Source organism: Pipistrellus hanaki, assembly GCF_964339955.1.
Source record: "Pipistrellus hanaki genome assembly, chromosome: 13".
Taxonomy (NCBI): Eukaryota; Metazoa; Chordata; class Mammalia; order Chiroptera; family Vespertilionidae; genus Pipistrellus; species Pipistrellus hanaki.
This window is the reverse complement of record NC_140515.1, coordinates 49,456,301-49,476,394: the sequence shown is the minus strand read 5'-3', so window position 1 is coordinate 49,476,394 and position 20,094 is coordinate 49,456,301. Positions and strand designations below refer to the sequence as shown.

Below are 20,094 nucleotides of genomic sequence, written 5' to 3'. Positions count from 1 at the left end.
AAAAACAAACAAACAAAAAAAACAACCCAAAAGACCATAGAGAAGTAACTCACCACAGGAAGTGGGATCTAGTAGGACCCAATGAACTCCTTCTTTTGGCAGCAAGTTCAGTCCCGGAACCCGCCCAAGAGGAAGAACATTCTGATTGGCTGTTTAGCACAGGGGCACAGAGGCTCACGGGAGTTTCGACCAAGCACTCGCCTCTATTGCCCAGTTCGCCTGTCAATCAATGAGCTTCTCGGAAAGGACGGAAACAGACAGCCTTTTGGCCCCGCCTCTTCCGGGGCCGGTGTGAAAGGGCAGCGGGCCGCCCCGGCTGGGAACTCGCCGTGTGGGCGGGGTCGCGCCTCCCCGAAGGGAGAGTGCCTCCGCCGGGAAGCGCCGGGACTGTCCCGTGCGCGGGGCCCTGCGGGGCGGGCAGGGGCCGGGGGGCACTCTTGGGGGCGGGGGCAGGGCCGGGGCGGAGCCGTAGGAGGCGGAAGCGGCGAGTGCGCTCGAGCCGGAGCTGTGGCGAAGCCATCGTCCGCGGCCCGCGGAGCGGCGTCGGCGGGGTTGGCCGGGGCGGGAGAGCCTGGGCGGGCGGGCTGAAGCCCGGGGGTCGAGGCCGGGCACCGGGGGACGGGCGGGCTCACCCCCCGCGCGGTCGTCGGAGCGGGTTGCCTTCCCGCCCTCCCTCCACCCCCCGCGCAGTCCTGGGGAGGATGCAGCCGGGCGCCCCGGGGCGGGACGGGCGGCGGCGGCGGCTGCAGCGCTAGCGGCGCTGGGGGTGGGCGCGGCGGCGGCGGCATGAGGCGCGGGGCCGGCGCCCGCGGGAGGGAGGCGCTGCCGGCGGCCCTGCCGCTCCCGCCCGAGCTCCTCGCCTTGCCCTGCCCGCGGGGCCCCGGCCGCTCTCGCGCCGGCCGCCGCCCCGGCCGCCGCTGGTGACCACTCGCCGCGCCGCGGAGGCTTCACCCGCGCCCTCCCCCAGGACGCTCGGCGGAGCTCTGGCCTCTGCGCCGCGCGCCGGGTGACGGCGAGGCCGGAAGATGGCCTGGGTGCTCAAGATGGACGAGGTGATCGAGTCCGGGCTGGTGCACGACTTCGACGCCAGCCTCACGGGCATCGGGCAGGAGCTGGGCGCCGGCGCTTACAGCATGAGGTACCGTACCGGGCGCCCTGGGCCGGGCGGGCGGGCGGACGGACGCCTCCGTACCCTTGGGGAAGGCTTGCAGGACCCCACTGGGCCTTTTCCAGGCGCGGCTGCGATCAGCGGTGCCCCGGGCCTGCCGCGTGGCCGCCGGGGCCGTGCAGCCTCGCAGGCCTCGGTGGCGGGCTTGGCAGCGCGGCCCTGCAACCTTGGGCAACTGGAATGGCTGAGGGTTTCATTTTTATTTTTATATTATTTTTTTTTGCTGTAAAACACGCCCGGCTGTGAAACGATGGGCTTGGGTTGATGGGGAAGGGGTTTCATTTCCTTGCAAGTGATTGAAATACAGGTCGAAATGTTTGGACTTCTCTTGGGGAAAAGTACTCTTGCAAAGTTTTCATATCAGTTCCTACCTGCTCCGTGCTGCATTGTAGCCTTTCCTAGTTGCAATCCTAGTCACGTGATTCCGTGTGACAATAGCCACGGAGGGGGGGGGGGGAGAGAAAGGCACATCCACGGTAGTTGCGGTTCTCGGACTGTCTCACAATGAAATTTATCATTTTGGGGACTACCCTCTCAGGCTGCTGCTTTTTAAGATACAGTGGATGCACCCCGATCAATAGTTTGTCGGGTCTTCACCGCCTCTGTCGGCAGCCATTCATTTCGTTTAAATTTGAGGGGTTGAAACTGATCTGAGTTGAGTCTCCGGCCTCGATCCTCAGCAGTACTGTTCTTTTAACTCCTGTCAACTCGGCAGCTCTTTTTTTCCTAGCTTTTTTTTTTTTTTTTTTTTTTTTTTTTTTTTTTTTAAATTCAGTTTTACGTACTATGAAGTCGCCCCATTAAGGTATAAGGCGCGATGGTTTGGCAGCTTTTTGTTCACGCGAACGAAAGTGAGATCTTGAATCCCCATCTGTTCCTTAAAGGAATGCCCTGGAGTGCTGTCCAGCTGCCCAGCAGCCTCCGTCCATGTCACTGCTGCCCTCAGGGAGGACAAACGACCCGAGGAAGAAAGAGTTCTGGGTCAGTGTAGGCCTGGGTTGGCGGGGGCTGCTCCCTGAAGTGATGAGGCTTTTAGACCTTATAAAATACATAACTCTCTAACAGATGAAGGTGTTAGAGGAAGTGCTTGAAGGAAAAGCCCTGGTTCACCAGTCTCTGACCCTGATTCTGTCTGCGCTGGTCTCTCTGAACTTGGCACTTCTCTCCGCAGTTGTGCAACTGGATGAGGCGGCTTGTCTTTTTGGAACAAGTGTTTCAGTTGTTGAGGAAATTGAGCTACTGAAAGTCATAGGGTCACCCAGATGGGCGTACTGGAGGCGGTGATTGCCTGGGGGAAAGGTGGCCCCGGGCTTTTCCGGAGACCTGGGCTTGCCCTGGAAGGAAAGGAGGGCAGGTGAAACAAATTCATTGTGTCTCTTCGCTTGCTTCTCAGTTGCCAACTATGAAAAAGTGAAAGTTTGCTGCCGAGAGCATTGTTGTTTGAGTTATTTTGAGCTTTTGTTTATTTTCTGCAAAGGAAGTAAAATCTTGATATTAAACCTTTCCTTGAACTTTTTTTTAAAAAGTAATGTGTGATATCTTTATAATTCTGTGTTTTTTACAACACTTCTCATGGGAAAACTTTCCCCTTGAATGTTTTTGGTTATTGGTGATATGGTGTGTATCTTTTAATCTAAAATTTTCAAGTATCTTTGAAGGCAAATACCATTTTGGTTATATTTTTTCCCATATATTTTGGGTATCCGTTTGCTCCTCAAAAACTTAAGAGGAATCCATGGGAGTCCTTGCCTCTTAGAAATTCAAGACCCTTTATTTGAGATTCAAATTTAGGAAATTGCAAAGTTGACTTGATCTGGAGCAAGTCTGAATGCTTTAAGCTGTGCTGTCTTCATTTGCATTGCATTCCCCACCTGGCTCTGGAGCTCCCTGAGGGCCAGGTGGGTCTCAGGAATGAATGGCCAGTGTCCTTTCACTGCTTGGCAGTCTCTTTTCCTCTGGTGTCAAATGCTTGTCCTTCTTTCATTTGTTCTCTCAAGTTCAAAAAGTAAACTCGAAATTATTTGAAAAGTGACTTTTTTTTTCTTGATTTCAGAGAAGGAGATTGAGAGGGAGCATTGATTTGCTCTCTCCTGCACGCCCCCTACTGGGGATGGAGCTTGTAACCTGGGCATGTGCCCTTGACAGGAATTGAAACTGGGACCCTTCAGTCCACACGCCGACCTATGCTCTATATCCACTGAACCAAACAGCGAGGGCTGAAAGTGACTTAAAAAAAAATTTTTTTTTTTAAATATATTTTATTGATTTTTCACAGAGAGGAAGAGAGAGGGATAGAGAGTTAGAAACATCAATGAGAGAGAATCATCGATCAGCTGCCTCTTGCACACTCCCTACTGGGGATGTGCCCGCAACAAAGGTACATACCCTTGACCGAAATTGAACCCGGGACCTTTGAGTCCGCAGACTGACGCTCTATCCACTGAGCCAAACCGGTCCCGGCTGAAAGTGACTTCTTGATAAAAGTTTACTTCGTAGGCAGCTTTGTGTTTTCCTTTCAAAGTGGAGTGTGCTTACTGTATTTGGGTATTGGATGACTTACCAGGGATTTTTAAAGACTTCTTTTAGAAAATGGTTTCTTCAGGTTTACGGTACTTAGCTTGAAAGAGATCTTTTTTCTCAATTTTCTGACTTAACTTAAAAATATGTTTGCATTAAATGATGTAGGCTAATTTCTGGTATTACCTTTACTGCTCTTTCCCCCCCTTCTTTTGTGTATTGTGTTCTTTGTGTATTGTTGTGAGATATGAGCTGCTTCAGATTTTATAGGAAATGAGGCAGGTTACAAAGAGTTTTTAAAATCTCAGTTACAACATCAGGATCCTAGAGATGGATGAAGAGACCCTAGAAAACCGATAGACCAGTCCTTTCCTTCTAAGTGAGTAAACCTAAGCTCATAGATGTTGAGTGATTGGCCCCAGTGGCCTGTCAGTGGCACTACCATTCCAAATGAAGGCTCAGCTCTCACATGCTGAATGAAGGCTGAAACTCATCTGAAACCTGGGTCACTCATGTTCTGTGAAGTAAGGACCAGGTAACGAAGTAACTTAAACTGCTAGTAGTGTCATTTGGACCACTGGTTATTTTCTTTCCATCGCTGTTCGAATAAAATTATAATCTGTAGCATGTTACTTTTCTGGATTTAAGAAATAATACTGGTCTGGCCGTTTGCTCAATGGTTAGAGCAAGGCCCGCAGACTGAAGGGTCCTGGGTTCGATTCCGGTCAAGGCCACATACCTGGGTTTCATGTTCAATCCTCGACCTGGTCCGGGTGCATGTGGGAGATAACCAATCGATGTGTCTCTCTCACATAGATGTCTCTCTCTCTCTCTCTCTCTTTCTCTCTCTCTCTCTCAAAATCAATGGAAAAAATATCCTGGGGTGAAGATTAAACTCCCTCCTCCCACCCCCTTGGGAAAAAAAAAAAAGAAATAATGCAACTTCTTTAGATTACACATAAAAACTTTGATATTAAATTATTACCTTACAAAGGACATTGGTCTGCCCTGTTAAACTTCTCTGTAGTATAAGTCTATTTTGAAGCACATTGCACATTCTGTAGGAGGGGCACTCATAGTTTACAAATTATTTGCTAAATCAAAACTGCTTTGAGGTGAAGGCAAATTCTTCTATTGATTGAAAGGTTAAAAGCCAGTGTATAGACTTTGTGAGGTAATGGGAAAATTTCAACTTGATCAGTTTTAAGTTAGTAAAAGATTACTAAGGATGTGGTTTATTATGTAGCTATTAATAGCAGATTTTTTTTTTAATATATTTTTATTGATTTTTATACAGAGAGGAAGGGAGAGAGATAGAGAGTTAGAAACATCGATGAGAGAGAGTCAACGATCAGCTGCCTCTTGCATACCCCCTACTGGGGATATGCCCTCAACCAAGGTACATGCCCTTGACCGGAATCGAGCCCGGGACCCTTCAGTCCCCAAGCCGACTCTCTATCCATTGAGCCAAACCGGTCCCTGCAGATGTTTTTCTTTTGGTCTCATGCTAAATAAAACAAAGGGTTCTTGAGTAGGTGACATGTCTTGGAAGTATAGAAAAATCTTAGGATCAGTGAAATGTTAAAAATTATAGTGGTTCCTGAGACTACTTCCAGAATTGGCAATAATTCCTATAAAACTTCTCATTTCAAAGTTTAAAAACTTGTTCTGGCTTTAATCTTGGCTGAATTAAAGAAAGAATTTATTAAGTTATTTATTAAAAACATTGATTTCAGATCATATTGTTCATTTTGGTTTTTAAATATATTACCTTAAAACGGATTGACAAAAAAAAAAAAAAAACTATATAAATTATAAGGCTTTGCCTGTCAGAGTATCTCTATCACATTTTTTTGTTTACAACCATTTTTAAAAGTGTGAAAGCCATTCTTAAATCGTGGTTGTACAAAAACAGTCTGGCTGGATTTGGCCCTTGGGATGTAGCTAGTCAACCCCTGCTCCAAAGGATAGATGAACAATAGGCTTTGATTGCCTCGAGAAAGACTTGCTGCGTATTGGAATCTTATATTCAAGAAATAACTTTTGCTGAAACTGGTTTTGTTCAGTGGATAGAGCGTCGGCCTACAGACTAAAAGGTCTCCGGTTCGATTCCGGTCAAAGGCATGTATTAAATTATTAAATTATTGGTTGCGAGCACATCCCCAGGCATCTGATTGATGTTTCTCTCTCATCGATGTTTCTAACTCTCTCTTCCTCTCTGTTAAAAAATCAATAAAATATATTTAAAAGAGAAAAATAACTTTTATATAGACTGACAACTGTCAACTAATTAATATACATTCTATTTGTCCATAGATTTTGTGTTCCATTTTAAAAAAGTGTCCCCTCTCCCCACTAAACACAAGATTCAATGCTGTTTGAAATGTGACAGCTTATTGATAGGGTCTTATAAATTTGATATTTTATTAAGGTGACACCTGTCAATTTGCCAAGACATACTTAAATATTTGCTATTAGTGGAAATGCCATCTGATGCCTCATCTTTGTTTGCTTTAGGTTCTGTGACTGAATTTAGAAGGACCTCTGTAATAATTATTTTGCTTGCTTTGGTACATGACTAATAGATGGATATGAAAGAGATCTGTGTTGAATTTTGGTGTGGCAATCTCTTTTAAAACTTGCTGAGTTTTTTGGAGTTTGTGAAATTGTTATCTTGAAATATGGACTACAAAAGAACTAGTTTTTATTAAGTGCAACCGCATTTTTAACTTATTTTTTTAATTCTTACATGATTTTAGATTTACAACTTACAGAGATAGTCTAGCAAGTTGACGTGAACCCTTTACCCAGTTTCTCCTACTTCCATAACCAGAGTACAATTTTTTTAATCCTCACCCTAGGATATGCTTTTAGTAATCTTAAGAGAGAGAAGGGGGCAAAGGCGGGGTGAGGGGGGTGGGGGGGAGACACTGATGTGAGAAACATCAAGTCAGTTGCCTTCCTTACCTAGCCTTACAGGGGATGGAACCCATTAGTATGTGGGACCATCTTCCAACTACCCAGCCAGGGCCAGAGGACAGCTTTAAAAGATGCCATGGTGCAGTACTGTTAGGTAAAGTACAGAATTTATTTGGTTCACGGTTTTTTGTCTGTTGTCCTTGTAATCTGGGTTTCAATCTCAGACATCATTTTGCTTAGTGTTTGTCTCCTCTTTTATGACTTTGACAATCTTGATATGTAGTGGTCAAAGCTGTTTTTAAACATGAAAAATAAAATTTTGGAAGCAAAGCTAGAATACACCTGTGAATACTATTTTGAGTTCAGAGAAATCTCTTGTCATTTTAGCAGAATGACTTTGAGTAGGATCACTCCTTGGTGTCATTTTCACTCATTTATGGATTACTTTGTCTCAATCTCAAATTACTTTGTCTCTGAATAGAATAGTATGCTGTGTTTTTTTGTAGTCCCTTCATAATTAAGAAATTTAAAAATTTACTTAAAATAACAAAGGTGTTTATATTACTGGGAAGTGGGAAGTAGCCATCTATCTCCTAATAATCTCAAGGCCCCTTTTCCTACTTTCCTTCTCTTTTTATCTCCCTCTCCCTCTCAATGTTTCCTATTTAAAATAATATTCTCCTAAATAAAATATATGAAAAAGAGTGGCATTGTCTTACGCTTTTTGCACATCTTTTTAATATCTCACTTAGAAAACAAATCAATTCTCTTATTTGCTTTTGGAATATATCGTTTTGGTTGATATACATGAAGAAAGTCTAGCTTCAGATACATATGGGGAAGTGACGATTTATTAAAATTGCAACTTAGAATTGGCAGTTGTGTCAATGTGTTTTTTTGTCTTGTTACATTAGAGTCATTTGGTCTGTCTTGGACTTAATCTGATCTCTTACCCTGCATAATTTTGAAATGTGCATGCATTGTTCATTTGGAAAAAAAACAGTGGTTTTTCCTGAGTTGTCCAGATCTTCTAAATGTTGATGCTTTTCACTAGGCGGTATCGAAAAATCACATTCCTTAATGTGGCCACTATCTCATCAGAGAAAACACATGGTTCAGGGTTCAGATTTTATCATTGGCAACAAATAACACAGTTGAAAGGGATGGGTTCACTTATTCATTTTTGAGGAAGTTTTTGTTAAATGCCCAGGTCTGAATATTCACAGTTTATCAGTTTTTCTTTCAAGTTAAAAATGATATTCTGAGAGAGAATCTGGGAGGTCAGATCCCAGTGCTAGAATCGTTTCTTTGAGACAACCATAGCACTTAGGTGTGCCCAGAAATACATTATACCTGTCTGAGGGCTAATATATAATAGGTGTGCCCAGAAATACATTATACCTGTCCGAGGGCTAATATATAATAGGTGTGCCCAGAAATACATTATACCTGCCCAAGGACTAACATATAATAGGTGTGCCCAGAAATACATTATACCTGTCCGAGGGCTAATATATAATAAAGTTAATTTTAAACAATGGCTGTTAGTACAGTGCCACTGCCTTGACTCATGCCAAGGCACCAGCAGTTTTAATCACCATTGGTTTTGTGCCACGAGTACAAATGTCAACAAAGTGAAAAAAGGCAATAGTGTATTCTGAAAATAGGTTTGACGTCTTGGAAGAGTCTCGGGTTCCCCAGGATTACACGGACCACACTTTGAGAACCTTTGATCTAATGTGTGCCTAGAGTTAGAATAGTTAAAATATTCTAACTTAAAAACAAACCCGTTATTAGAGCTCAGAGAAGTTAAATAGCCTACCATAGTATCACTCAACAAATGGCAGAGCTGGATTTGAACTGAGGTTTGACACCACCCCACTCTTTCTGTGGCATCCTTTGCTACCTACCAATTAATAATTGAGAAGTCTTCTCAAGGTAATGAGAATATGATCGTTCTGGACTGGAAGAATCACTTGGGAATGCTATATATATAGTATCTATTTTAAAAATTTTTTCTTGTGTCTTGCCTTTTTCCCCTCCACGACCTTGATGAACTTATTCTAGGAATTCCTTTTTTAAAACTTTTTATTTTATTTTATTGATTTCATAGAGGAAGGGAGAGGGAGATGGAGAGGCAGAAACATCAATGATGAGAGTGAATCATTGTTCAGCTGCCTTCTGCATGCCCCACACTGGGGGTTGAGCCCTGTAACCAGGGCATGTGCCTGAACCATGACCTCCTGGTTCATAGGTCAAACTTCAGCTATTGAGCCATGCTGGTTGGGCAGTCGTCTTACACATATATGACATAGGTATATACATATTTTCATTTTATTTTATTATTATTTGTAAAGACAGACTTTTATTTCTTACAGTTCTGGAGACTGGAAGTCCAGCAAGGTAGAATTTATTCTGATGCCTCTTTTCTTGGCTTATAGGCAGCTGTCTTGTATGTGTATTCACATAGCTTGTTCTGTGTGGTTGCTTGGAGAGGAGGGAAAGATCTCTTTTCCTCTTCATTTTTTTTTTTTTTTAAATATATTTTATTGACTTTTTTCAAAGAGGAAGGGAGAGGGATAGAGAGCTAGAAACACTGATGAGAAACATCAGTCAGCTGCCTCCTGCACACCCCCTACTGGGGATATGCCTGCAACCAAGGTACATGCCCTTGGCGGGAATCAAACCTGAGACCCTTCAGTTCACAGGCCGACGCTCTATCCACTGAGCCAAACCACTTAGGGCTTTTTAAAAATTGTTTTCAGAGTGGAAGGGAGGGAGAGAGATAGAAGCATCAATGATGAGGGGAATCACTATCGGCTGCCTCCTGCACACCCCACACTGGGGATCGAGCTTGCAACCCAGGCATGTGCCCTGACCGGGAATCAAACCGTGACCCTCCTGGTTCATAGGTCAATGCTCAACCACTGAGCCACACAGGCCCATCTTATGTCATATTTTGATGGCGTGTATTTATTGATCAACCTACACCGTTAGCATTGGGATCTTAAAATTATACATTCCCCATGTCACTTTTCAGTATAATTAACTAATACTTCTAAGTCATAGCTTTCATTCTTATTTATATTCTCACCAAGAGGATTTTAAATGCTTACATATATATGACATAGGTATATACATATTTTCATCTACTGTAGAGCCATTGTGGCTGGTGTGGTTGTTTTTTCATAAAGAGAACTGCTCTGAATTCATAAATCTCTTTTTTTTGTGTGTGTGTGTTTTTTTTTTGTTCCACATAAGTGGAACTAAGCCCCTACCTAGATCAGTGTTGAGAACTCCAGAAGAGGGCTGGGGGAGATTGCTGACAGCATTCCTCAGTTATACTGTGTGCAGAAGAGTGTTTTCATAAATTCTTAGGTATTGTATTAATAAAGGAGAAGTAGAACTAGTGGTAATTTAGTTTCTTTTTCAAAAAAAAATTATATTTTATTGATTTTTTACAGAGAGGAAGAGAGAGGGATAGAGTTAGAAACATAGATGAGAGAGAATCATCGATCAGCTGCCTCTTGCACACCCGCTACTGGGGATGTACCCACAACCAAGGTACATGCCCTTGACTGGAATCGAACTTGGGACCTTTCAGTCTGCAGGCTGACGCTCTATCCACTGAGCCAAACCAGTTTCAGCTAGTTTCTGAAATCAGTCAAGTGATTTAATAGAAATGTATCCCAGAAGGAGGGAATGCAGAATTTTTCGTCCATTTCATTTCCATATTTTGTTTGTAAATTAAATTTACTTAAAATGGGCCAGCCAGATACCTGAGTTAGTCAACAGCTTGCAGAAAACAGAAAGGGAAACAAAGCAATTCAGACAAGCCTTTGATATTGGTGTTATAGTAGTTATTCATTTGACTTTTATTATTTTACTTTTTTAAATATATTTTATTGATTTTTTTACAGAGGAAGGGAGAGGAGAGAGATAGAGAGCTAGAAACATCGATGAGAGAGAGACATCGACCAGCTGCCTCCTGCACACCCCACACCAGGGATGTGCCCGCAACCAATGTACAATATATGCCCTTGACCGGAATCGAACCTGGGACCTTTCAGTCCGCAGACCGACTCTCTATCCACTGAGCCAAACCGGTTTCGGCTATTATTTTACTTTTTATTGAAAAATGAATATAGAAAAATTATCAAGATGTAAATGTACGTCTTGGTGAATTATGTCAGTTAGTTCATACACTAATTGTAGGAATGTGAAATGGTGCAGCCACTTTGGAAAACACTCTGGCACTTGCTCAAAAAGTTAAACATATTTACCATATGACCCAGTAATTCTACTCCTAGATAGATACAGATTTCCAAAGGAATTAAACATGTCTACACAGAAACATACAAGTGTTCACAGCAGCATTATGAATAATAGCCAAAAATTGGTAATAGTCCTGATGTTTATCATCTGATGAGTGGATAAATAGAATGGTATATCCATACAATGGAATATCATTCAGCCATAAAAAGGAATGAAGTAATGATACATGCTATAACATGGGTGGACCTTGAAAACAGATTAAGAAAAGACCATGTGATTCTGTTTGATTAAATGACCAGTATGGCCGAAACCGGTTTGGCTCAGTGGATAGAGTGTTAACCTGCGGACTGAGGGGTCCCAGGTTTGATTCTGGTCAGGGGCATGTACCTTAGTTGCGGGCACATCCCCTGTGGGGGGGGTGTGGGAGGCAGCTGGTTGATGTTTCTCTCTCATCGATGGTTCTGGCTCTCTGTCCCTCTCTTCCTCTCTGTAAAGAGTCAATAAAATATATTTAAAAAAAATAAATGACCAGTATGGCAAATGCATATTGACAAAGTAGATCAGGGGTTGGGAGTATGGTAGGGGGAAAAGAGACAGGGAATGACTGCCAACGGGTACAAGATTTCTTTTTGAGATTATGAAAATGTTCTGGAAGTAGTGATGATGACTGCACAATTCTGAATATACTAACGTATGAGTTTTGTGATATGTAACTTAAATATCAGCTGTTTTTAAGTATTAAAATTAAAAGCAAGCCAAACATCCACATATGTTTAACCTCCCAGGTTAACAGAGAATATAGGCAGTGCCCCAGAAGACACCCCCACCTCCACTCCCATTTGCCTCCCAATTAATGCCCCAGGTTATTCTTGGGAGAAAAAATAGCAGTTGTTTTTACTGCCACTGTTTGCTTCTCAGAAGATGCCATTGTTTTAGACTAAGCACGAAGCTTTATGCTCTCAGCACTTGCCAAGCCTAGCAGGAAACTTTTTATAAAGTGCCATTTTAATCAAATGATTCTTTGTGATTTCATGGTGCTAATGTGACCTACCTTTGGCAGCAATAGTTCTTGCCTTTCAAAACAGGCAGCTACACACTCTTGACTTGCTCTCTCTTTTTTTTTTTTAGAACGATATGGAGTTTAAAGTGTTTAAAAAATTTTTTGAAGTAACTTTTTAAATGACATTTTTATTGTTAGCCTTTATCAGTAGCATGGACTTTACTAACTATTAAATACTTCTTATTTGAGCTATCTAATCATAGCTGCTTCTCTTTGCCTCACAGCCACACTAAAGATAACAGGTTTAATATAATTTACGGGAGCCAGATTAGCCTTGATAATTTCTTTATTCTGTGCATCATTTCTAAACTTAAATTTTAAAAGAAACTATCCCTAAACGTTTTTACATGCTTTTAAGTATTTTGAACCCAAAGTAAGGTCAATGTTGATTTATTTTTTATTTTTTGCTTTTCAGTGATGTCTTGGCATTGCCCATTTTCAAGCAGGAAGATTCTAGCCTTCCATTGGACGATGAAACTAAAAACCCGCCCTTTCAGTATGTGATGTGTGCCGCAACATCTCCAGCAGTAAAACTGCACGATGAAACACTCACCTACCTGAATCAAGGTTAGTATGGCTGGGTCGTATTTTGCTGCTAGAATTTACAAGAATCCTAAATGAAAGTTTTGACTGTCTAGATTACTGGAAGTCATTTTGAGTTATATTTTCCCCCCCTTAAGTTATATAACTTTAGTTCACAAAAATTGTAGGAAACTTATTGTGATCCAACCAAGTTATAGTTTGTAGAGACTGATTTGCATGAGAGTTGATGGAACAAGATTTATTATATGGTTTTTCAGATAAAATCCAAAGGGGAGAGCAAGTAGAAAGGATGTCAGTTATTTTTAGTAACAGTGGCTTCAGTGTGGAACTTGAGAATGAATCAGAATTCAGCTAGCAAGGAACCTGGGTCTCCGGCATGAAGCATGTATGTGTTGAAAATAGACATAAGCTATGTCAAGATGGAGTCTGTGGCTAAAATAAATCATGTCAAATATTGTCTACATATATCGTTTTGTAAATTTTTATTATTTTTTAAATAAATCTTTATTGTTCAGATTCTTAAATTGTTCCTCTCTCCCCCCCCCCCGTCCTTACACTCCCCCTCTGTCCTCATCCATAGGTATATGATTTTTATCCAGTCTCTTCCTGCATCCCCCACACCCCTTCCCCCCACTTCTGGGAATTGTCAGTCCACTCTCTTCCTAGGCCCCTGATTCTATTATATTCACCATTTATTCTGTTCATCATGTTTTTATTCACTTGATTTTTAGATTCGCTTGTTGATAGATATGTATTTGTTGTTCATAATTTTTATTTTTACCTTTTTCTTCTTCCTCCTCTTTTTAAAGAATACCTTTCAGCATTTCATATAATACTGGTTTGGTGGTGATGAACTCCTTTAGCTTTTCCTTATTTATGAAGCTCTTTATCTGACCTTCAATTCTAAATGATAGCTTTGCTGGGTAGAGTAATCTTGGTGGTAAGTTTTGCTATTCATCACTTTGAATATTTCTTGCCACTCCCAACTGGCCTGCATAGTTTTTGTTGAGAAATCATCTGACAATCATATGGGTGCTTCCTTGTAGGTAACTGTTTTCCTCTTGCTGCTTGTAAGATTCTCTCTTTTTCTTTTGCTCTTGGCATTTTAATTATGATGTGTCTTGGTGTGGTCCTCTTTGGGTTCCTTCTTTTTGGGGTTCTGTGTACTTCCTGGAGTTATAAGTCTATTTCTTTTACCAGGTGGAGGAAGTTTTCAGTCATTATTTCTTCAAATAGGTTTTCAGTATCTTGCACTCTCTCTTCTTCTGGCACCCCCATAATTCTGATGTTGGTACTCTTTTTTTTTTATTTTATTTTAATTTATTGATTTTTTACAGAGACGAAGGGAGAGGGAGAGAGAGCTAGAAACATCGATGAGAGAGAAACATTGACCAGCTGCCTCTTGCACACCCCCCATTGGGGATGTGCCCGCAACCAAGATATATGCCCTTGACCGGAATCAAACCTGGGACCTTTCCACAGACCAACGCTTTATCCACTGAGCCAAACCGGTATTGGCGATGATGTTGGTACTCTTTTTTTTTTTTTAATATATTTTATTGATTTCTTACAGAGAGGAAGGGAGAGAGATAGAGAGCTAGAAACATTGATGAGAGAGATGGGGATGTGCCAGCAACCCATGTACATGCCCTTGACCGGAATCGAACCTGGGACCTTTCAGTCCGCAGACGGACACTCTACCACTGAGCCAAACCGGTTTCGGCACTGTTGGTACTCTTGAATTTGTTCCAGAGGTTCCTTACACTATCTTCATAATTTTGGATTCTTTTTTTAATTTTTTATTTCTGGTTGGGAGTTTTTTGCTTCTTTATATTTCAAATCTTTGACTTTATTCTTACAATCCTCTAGTCTGGTGTTGGATCTCTGTATAAATATATTTTTTAAATATTTTATTGATTTTTTTACGGAAAAGAAGGGAGAGGGATAGAGAGCCAGAAACATCAATGAGAGAGAAACATCGACCAGCTGCCTTCCGCACACCCCCCCCAGGGACGTGCCTGCAATCAATGTACATGCCCCCGACCGGAATGGAACCTGGGACCCCTCAGTCTGCAAACCAGTGCTCTATCCACTGAGCCAAACCGGTTTTGGCTCTGTATATTATTTTTTATTTCATTCAGTGTATGCTTAATTTCTAGTTGGTCCTTTTTCATATCCTTGAGGGTCTTGTTAAATTTACCGGCCTTTTCGAGGAAATTCTTGAAAAACTTATAACCATGGTTTTGAACTCTATAGTCAGTCATTTGCTTTCCTTCATTTCTTTCATTTGTGGCCTATTTCTTTGTCTCCACATTTTGGCTGCTTCCCTAAGTTGATAGAGTAGCTTTGTGTGCTAGGTGTCCTATAGGGACATTTACCTGAGATGGACACTCTTGGTGCACCCCACTGTGGGCTGTGTGCACAATCTTGTTGTAGTTAAGCCTTGATTGTTGTTGATATCACTGGGAGGAATTGACCTCATGGCCAGTTGACTATGAGGACCAGCTGTGTCTATGCTGCGAGAACTTCTGTGCTGGAGACACCCTTATGAGACAAGATTTGCTTCAGTGGGGCTTTGGTGCTGACTGAGTCTGCACCTGAGTGTGTCCCTTATGGATCTGAGGAGTTGTAAACTGGATGGGGTCCCACTCTGAGACCTTTCAGTCCGCAGACCGACGCTCTATCCACTGAGCCAAACCGGTTTCGGCCAATCTTAGATTTTTAAAAAGTTACTGAAGTATATATACAGTAGTGTGCACAGGTCATGGCATGCCTCGGTGGGTGAACGTCAGTCTGTGGACTAGGAGGTCATGGTTTGATTGCCGACCAGGGCATATGCCCAGGTTGCAGGCTCCATCCTCAGTGTGAGGCCTGCAGGAGGCAGCTAGTCCATGATTTTCTCTCATCATTAATGGTTCTCTCTCTCCCCCCTTCTCCCTTCCTCTCTGAAATCAATTTAAAAAATTTTATTTTTTAAAAAGAGTATATATAGCTCAATGAATTTTTACATATATTATTTCCTTAGAAATACTGCCTATATCTAATATTTCCAAATGTCTGTGGTGATGCTAGTGTAAACACACCTGTTCTTCCAGTGCTATAAAAGTATAGTGCATACAGTTATGTACAGTCATGATAATAAATGACTGTTACTAGTTTATATAGTTTTTATTATTATTTTAGAGTGTACTCTTCCTGCTTATTAAAAAAAAAAAAAAAAAAAGTTAGCATAAAACAGTGAATTGTGTTACCCCGGCTATAGCCTTGTGCATCTCGTGTTTACTGTGTCTCCTAATAGCATCATTTTCTCTTGTTCTTGATTTAATCTCATGTTGTTTTATTCATCATGGCTCCTGTGTATAAGATACACTGCTAATGTTGCCAGTAAGAGGCCACATCAAGTGATGGGCCGGGAAAGGAAAATAAAATTAAGGATTACCAAGGTGGAAAATCAATTATGGTTATTGCTCATTAGTCGGGTATGTCCCATTTCACCATAGCTACCATCTTGAAAAACAAAAACAAAGTGACAAGCTATTCAAGGATCTGCTTTATTGAAGGCAATGAGACTAACAAATTCCAGAAGAGTCTGTATCAGACATGGAGAAACTTGTAATGACCTGGATTGAAGACTGGAAACAGAAGTGTATCCTTTCAGCACCAGGACAATCCTTTCAGCACCACTTTTTCTTTCAGCAGTGTTGAAAGAAAAAGTGGACTTGACTACGATGTTTAATTTACTGCTTGCTATAGGTGGTTTACATGATATAAAAGTCATTATATTATATATATATATATATTTTTTTAATATAAAATATATATTTTATTGATTTTTGACAGAGAAGAAGGGAGAGAGATAGAGAGCTAGAAACGTCGATGAGAGAGAAACATTGACCAGCTGCCTCCTGCACACCCCTCACCAGGGATGTGCCCGCAACCAATGTACATGCCCCTGACCGGAATCGAACCTGGGACCTTTCAGTCCGCAGACCGACGCTCTACCACTGAGCCAAACCGGTTTTGGCTTATATTATATATTACACTAGGGGCCCAGTGCACGAATTCGTGCACCTTGAAGGAACTCTGGGCCATGAGGCTGCAGTGGGCATGGGGGTGGGTCTCACCCCATCCTCTCCATGCAAACCCGTCCTCTATCTGCTGGCAGCCCTGCTCCTGCCACTGCCACTCGCACACCCTGATGGTGCCAGTCCCACCCGCACCCACTGACAGCGCAGTGTGATTGGGGCCAGCAGCTGGTGCGAGTGGGACTGACACCATAAGCAGATGCATATATATAAAGAGAAAATGATAAAGCAATGATGGTAAAATGTTAATAGTTCTTTAGTAATACGTAGTTCTTTGTAGTGATCTTGTAAATTCTGTGTAAGTTTGAAATTATTTTAAAATGTTAACAAAAAAATTTGGCTTATTTTTAAAATGGCTATGGGGTGTAATATACTTTAGACAAAGACTCTGCTTCCTGCAGTACCGCCTCCTTAGCTTATCTCAAAGCCCTGTCAAAGCTGGGTCTTCAAATGGGCATCTAACGAACCTGGAGCTCTTGCTTATGTATATAAAATGTGTGCATATATGTGTATCCATTACATATGTGCATATATGGACTGTATGCACATATGTAATGGATATATATGAACATCAGTGTATTTGTGGAGCATACTTATGTAATGGAGTGAGAGCTGCCCTAGACTGTTGCGAGATTTACAGTCCTGTCAAACCTGATGACTTCAGTGAATTTTGGTTACTTGCAAAGTAATCAAATTGCAGTTTACTTTAAACGGCTTTAGACAGATTTAGTTCTTAATTTTAACATAGACAAATAATTTGAACTATAAAGGACTTTTGAAATCTTATTATCTGTAATACTGTGCAGTGTTTCATATATCGTTGTATTAAATGAGCCTTATGCAAAATAATGCAAACGTATAATTAGCCATCCCAAATTAGGCCATTTTTCTCTTTGGAAGAGTGTTTATCATAACATATCCTACAGTATTTGTTCAGCTTCTGAGAAAAGATGGTTGAACTTACCATTTACTCACAGCTTTTTTGAGTATTAAGTTATTCCCAGGAGAAGGTCTTGAATGCTTTCTGTTTGAAATAGTATTGGCTGACTAGATATTTGTAGGTCTCCAACTTCAGCAAGCATTGGGATCTCATAGAGGGCTTGTCAAAACATGATTGCTGAGCTCCATTGAGTTTCTGATTCAGTGGGGCTGGGGAATTTGCATTTCTGATAAGTTTCCATGTCATGCTGATGCTGCTAGTGTGGGGACCATCTGCATTTTTTATTTTGAATATTCAGGCAAACATGGTTCCCTTCATAACCACCTTAAATGGACAATTTCCGCATAGGAGGTTGGCACATTGCAGGGGCTCTGCAATGTTCTTTGGCCATAGCTTGGTTACTAGTATTCCTAGTAGCCTCCCCTTAAAGATCATTGTTCACCTGCCATTGTGTAACGAAGAAAAAATAAGTAAATTCTGTGTAGTCTTGATTTCATCAGTAAGATAGAAATTAGAGCAGGTTTTCCAATTCAGAGTTTAAAAACTTGGTGTTTTCCTGGTTATGCCTTAAGCACCTGTTCTTAGGTAACGACAAGAGTTCAGTCAACTATGTGAAGAAAAAACCTGTAATCCCAACATGGAACCAGAGAGGGTAGAGTGAACGCAGCTGACTCTCCCGTTAGCAGGGATTTAGCTGGAATAGGCTGCCCCTTGTTTTATAGCTCCAGCCAGGTCTTTGATGCTTTCACATCTCATGATATAAGTGAGCTTGTCCACGGGTTATGCATATAAGTTCTTTGGTTGGTCTCAACGCACCCTCCTTCCTCTGCCTTCTCTCTGAGATTCTGCAGTCTGTTCCATGCTTCTAGGTCTCTGGGTCTATTTTGTTCATCAGTTTATGTTGTTCATTAGATTCCAAATATGAGTGAGGTCATGTGATACTTGCTTTTCTCTGGCTTATTTTGCTTAATAATACTCTCCAAGTCCCTCCATGCTGTCTCAAAGGGTAAGAGAGCCTTTTTCACTGCTGCATAGTATTCCATGGTGTAAATGTACCACAGTTTTTTTTATCCACTTGCTACTAATGGGCACTTGGGCTGTTTCCATATCTTAACTGTCATTTGACCTAATGTAAATTGTGCTGCTATGAACGTGGGGGTGCATACATTCTGATTGGTGTTTTGGGTTTCTTAGGACATATTCCTAGAAGTGGGATCCTTAGGTCAAATGACAGTTCCATATTTAATTTTTTGAGGAAACTTCATACTGTTTTCCATAATGGCTGCAACAGTCTGCATTCCCACTAGAAAAGGGTTCCCTTTTCTCCACATACTCCCTGGCACTTGTCATTTGTTGATGGTGGCCATTCTGACAGGTATGAGGTGATACTTCATTGTCATTTTAATTTGCATCTCTCTGATGATCAGTGACTGAGCATTTTTTTTCTTACGTCATTTGGCCATCTGTATGTCTCCTTTGGAGAAGAGTCTATTTAAGTCCTTTTCCTATTTTTTAACTGGAATGTTTGTATTCCTTTTGTTATGTTGTATGAGTTCCTTATATTTTTATGTTAACCCTTTATCAGATGTATCATTGCCAAACATGTTCTCATCTAGTGTGCTCCCTTTTCATTTTGTTGATGGTTTCTTTTGCGCTGCAGAATCTTTATTTTGATGTAGTCCCATTTGTTTATTTTCTCCTTAGTTTTCTTTGCCCTAGAGATAAGATACATATAACTGTCATTTTTTTTTTTTTTTTTGTTAATTTCATTTTGCACGGTAATCTTATTTCCTTGAGGTTAGTTTTGGTTCTTGTTTTAAAATACACATTTTTACTTATTTCAGACAGGAAGGGAGAGGAATAGAGACATAGAAACATTAGTGATGAGAGAGAATCGTTGATCGGCTGCCTCCTGCACGCCCCCTACTGGGGATCATGCCCACAAGCCAGGCATGTGCCCTTGTTCGGGATCAAACCTGGGACTGACAGTCCACAGGGCAACGCTCTATCCACTGAGCCAAAGTGGCTAGGTCTGGTTCTCGCTTTAAAGTTCTATATTAGGACCTTAAAAATAAATGCTTTGAATTTAATGTCATTGTTCATAGTAGCCAAAAGTGGAAACAACCCGTATGTTCATTAACTGATGAATGAATGAACAAATAAAATGTGGTGTATTTATGCAATGAATAATAGTTGGCAGTAAAAAGGAATGAAATACTAATACATGCTATAACATGCATGAACCTTGAAAACATTCTTGAGTAAATGATGCTAGTCACAAAGGCCACATATTGTGTGATTCCATTTATATCAAGTGTCCAAAGTAAGCAAATCCCTAGAGACAGAAAGTAGAATCATTAGTAGTTGCTGGGGGCTCGGAGGATGGGAGTGGTGAGTAGTGACTGCTAATAGATATGAGTTCTTTTTGGGGTGATGTTCTAAAATTGGTAGCAGTGGCAGTTGCACAGCTCTGAATGTACTAAAAACTAATTGTATACTTTAAAAGGATGAATTTTATGGCATGTAAATTATATTTTAAAAAAGCAGTTGCCTGGGCGGCATGGCTCAGTGGTTTGGTTGATGGTCA

General features: G+C 41.4%; 1 protein-coding gene across 6 annotated transcripts in view; it reads left to right on the top strand.

Annotated features, from left to right (window-relative positions):
• Positions 1–439: 439 nt before the first annotated feature.
• UBP1 (upstream binding protein 1) overlaps positions 440–20,094 on the top strand; it is a 51,124-nt gene continuing 31,469 nt past the window's right edge. For 2 of the 6 annotated variants that reach the window (XM_084902214.1, XM_084902212.1), the window contains exons 1-3: positions 440–551; positions 968–1,138; positions 12,355–12,506. In XM_084902214.1, coding sequence (XP_084758340.1) covers positions 1,026–1,138; positions 12,355–12,506 — 265 coding nt within the window. In that variant the 5' untranslated portion in view covers positions 440–551; positions 968–1,025. Of the gene's footprint in view, positions 1,139–12,354; positions 12,507–20,094 lie in introns of all 6 variants that reach the window. The other 4 variants (XR_014796641.1, XR_014796642.1, XM_084902211.1 and 1 more) reach the window with 3 other exon arrangements.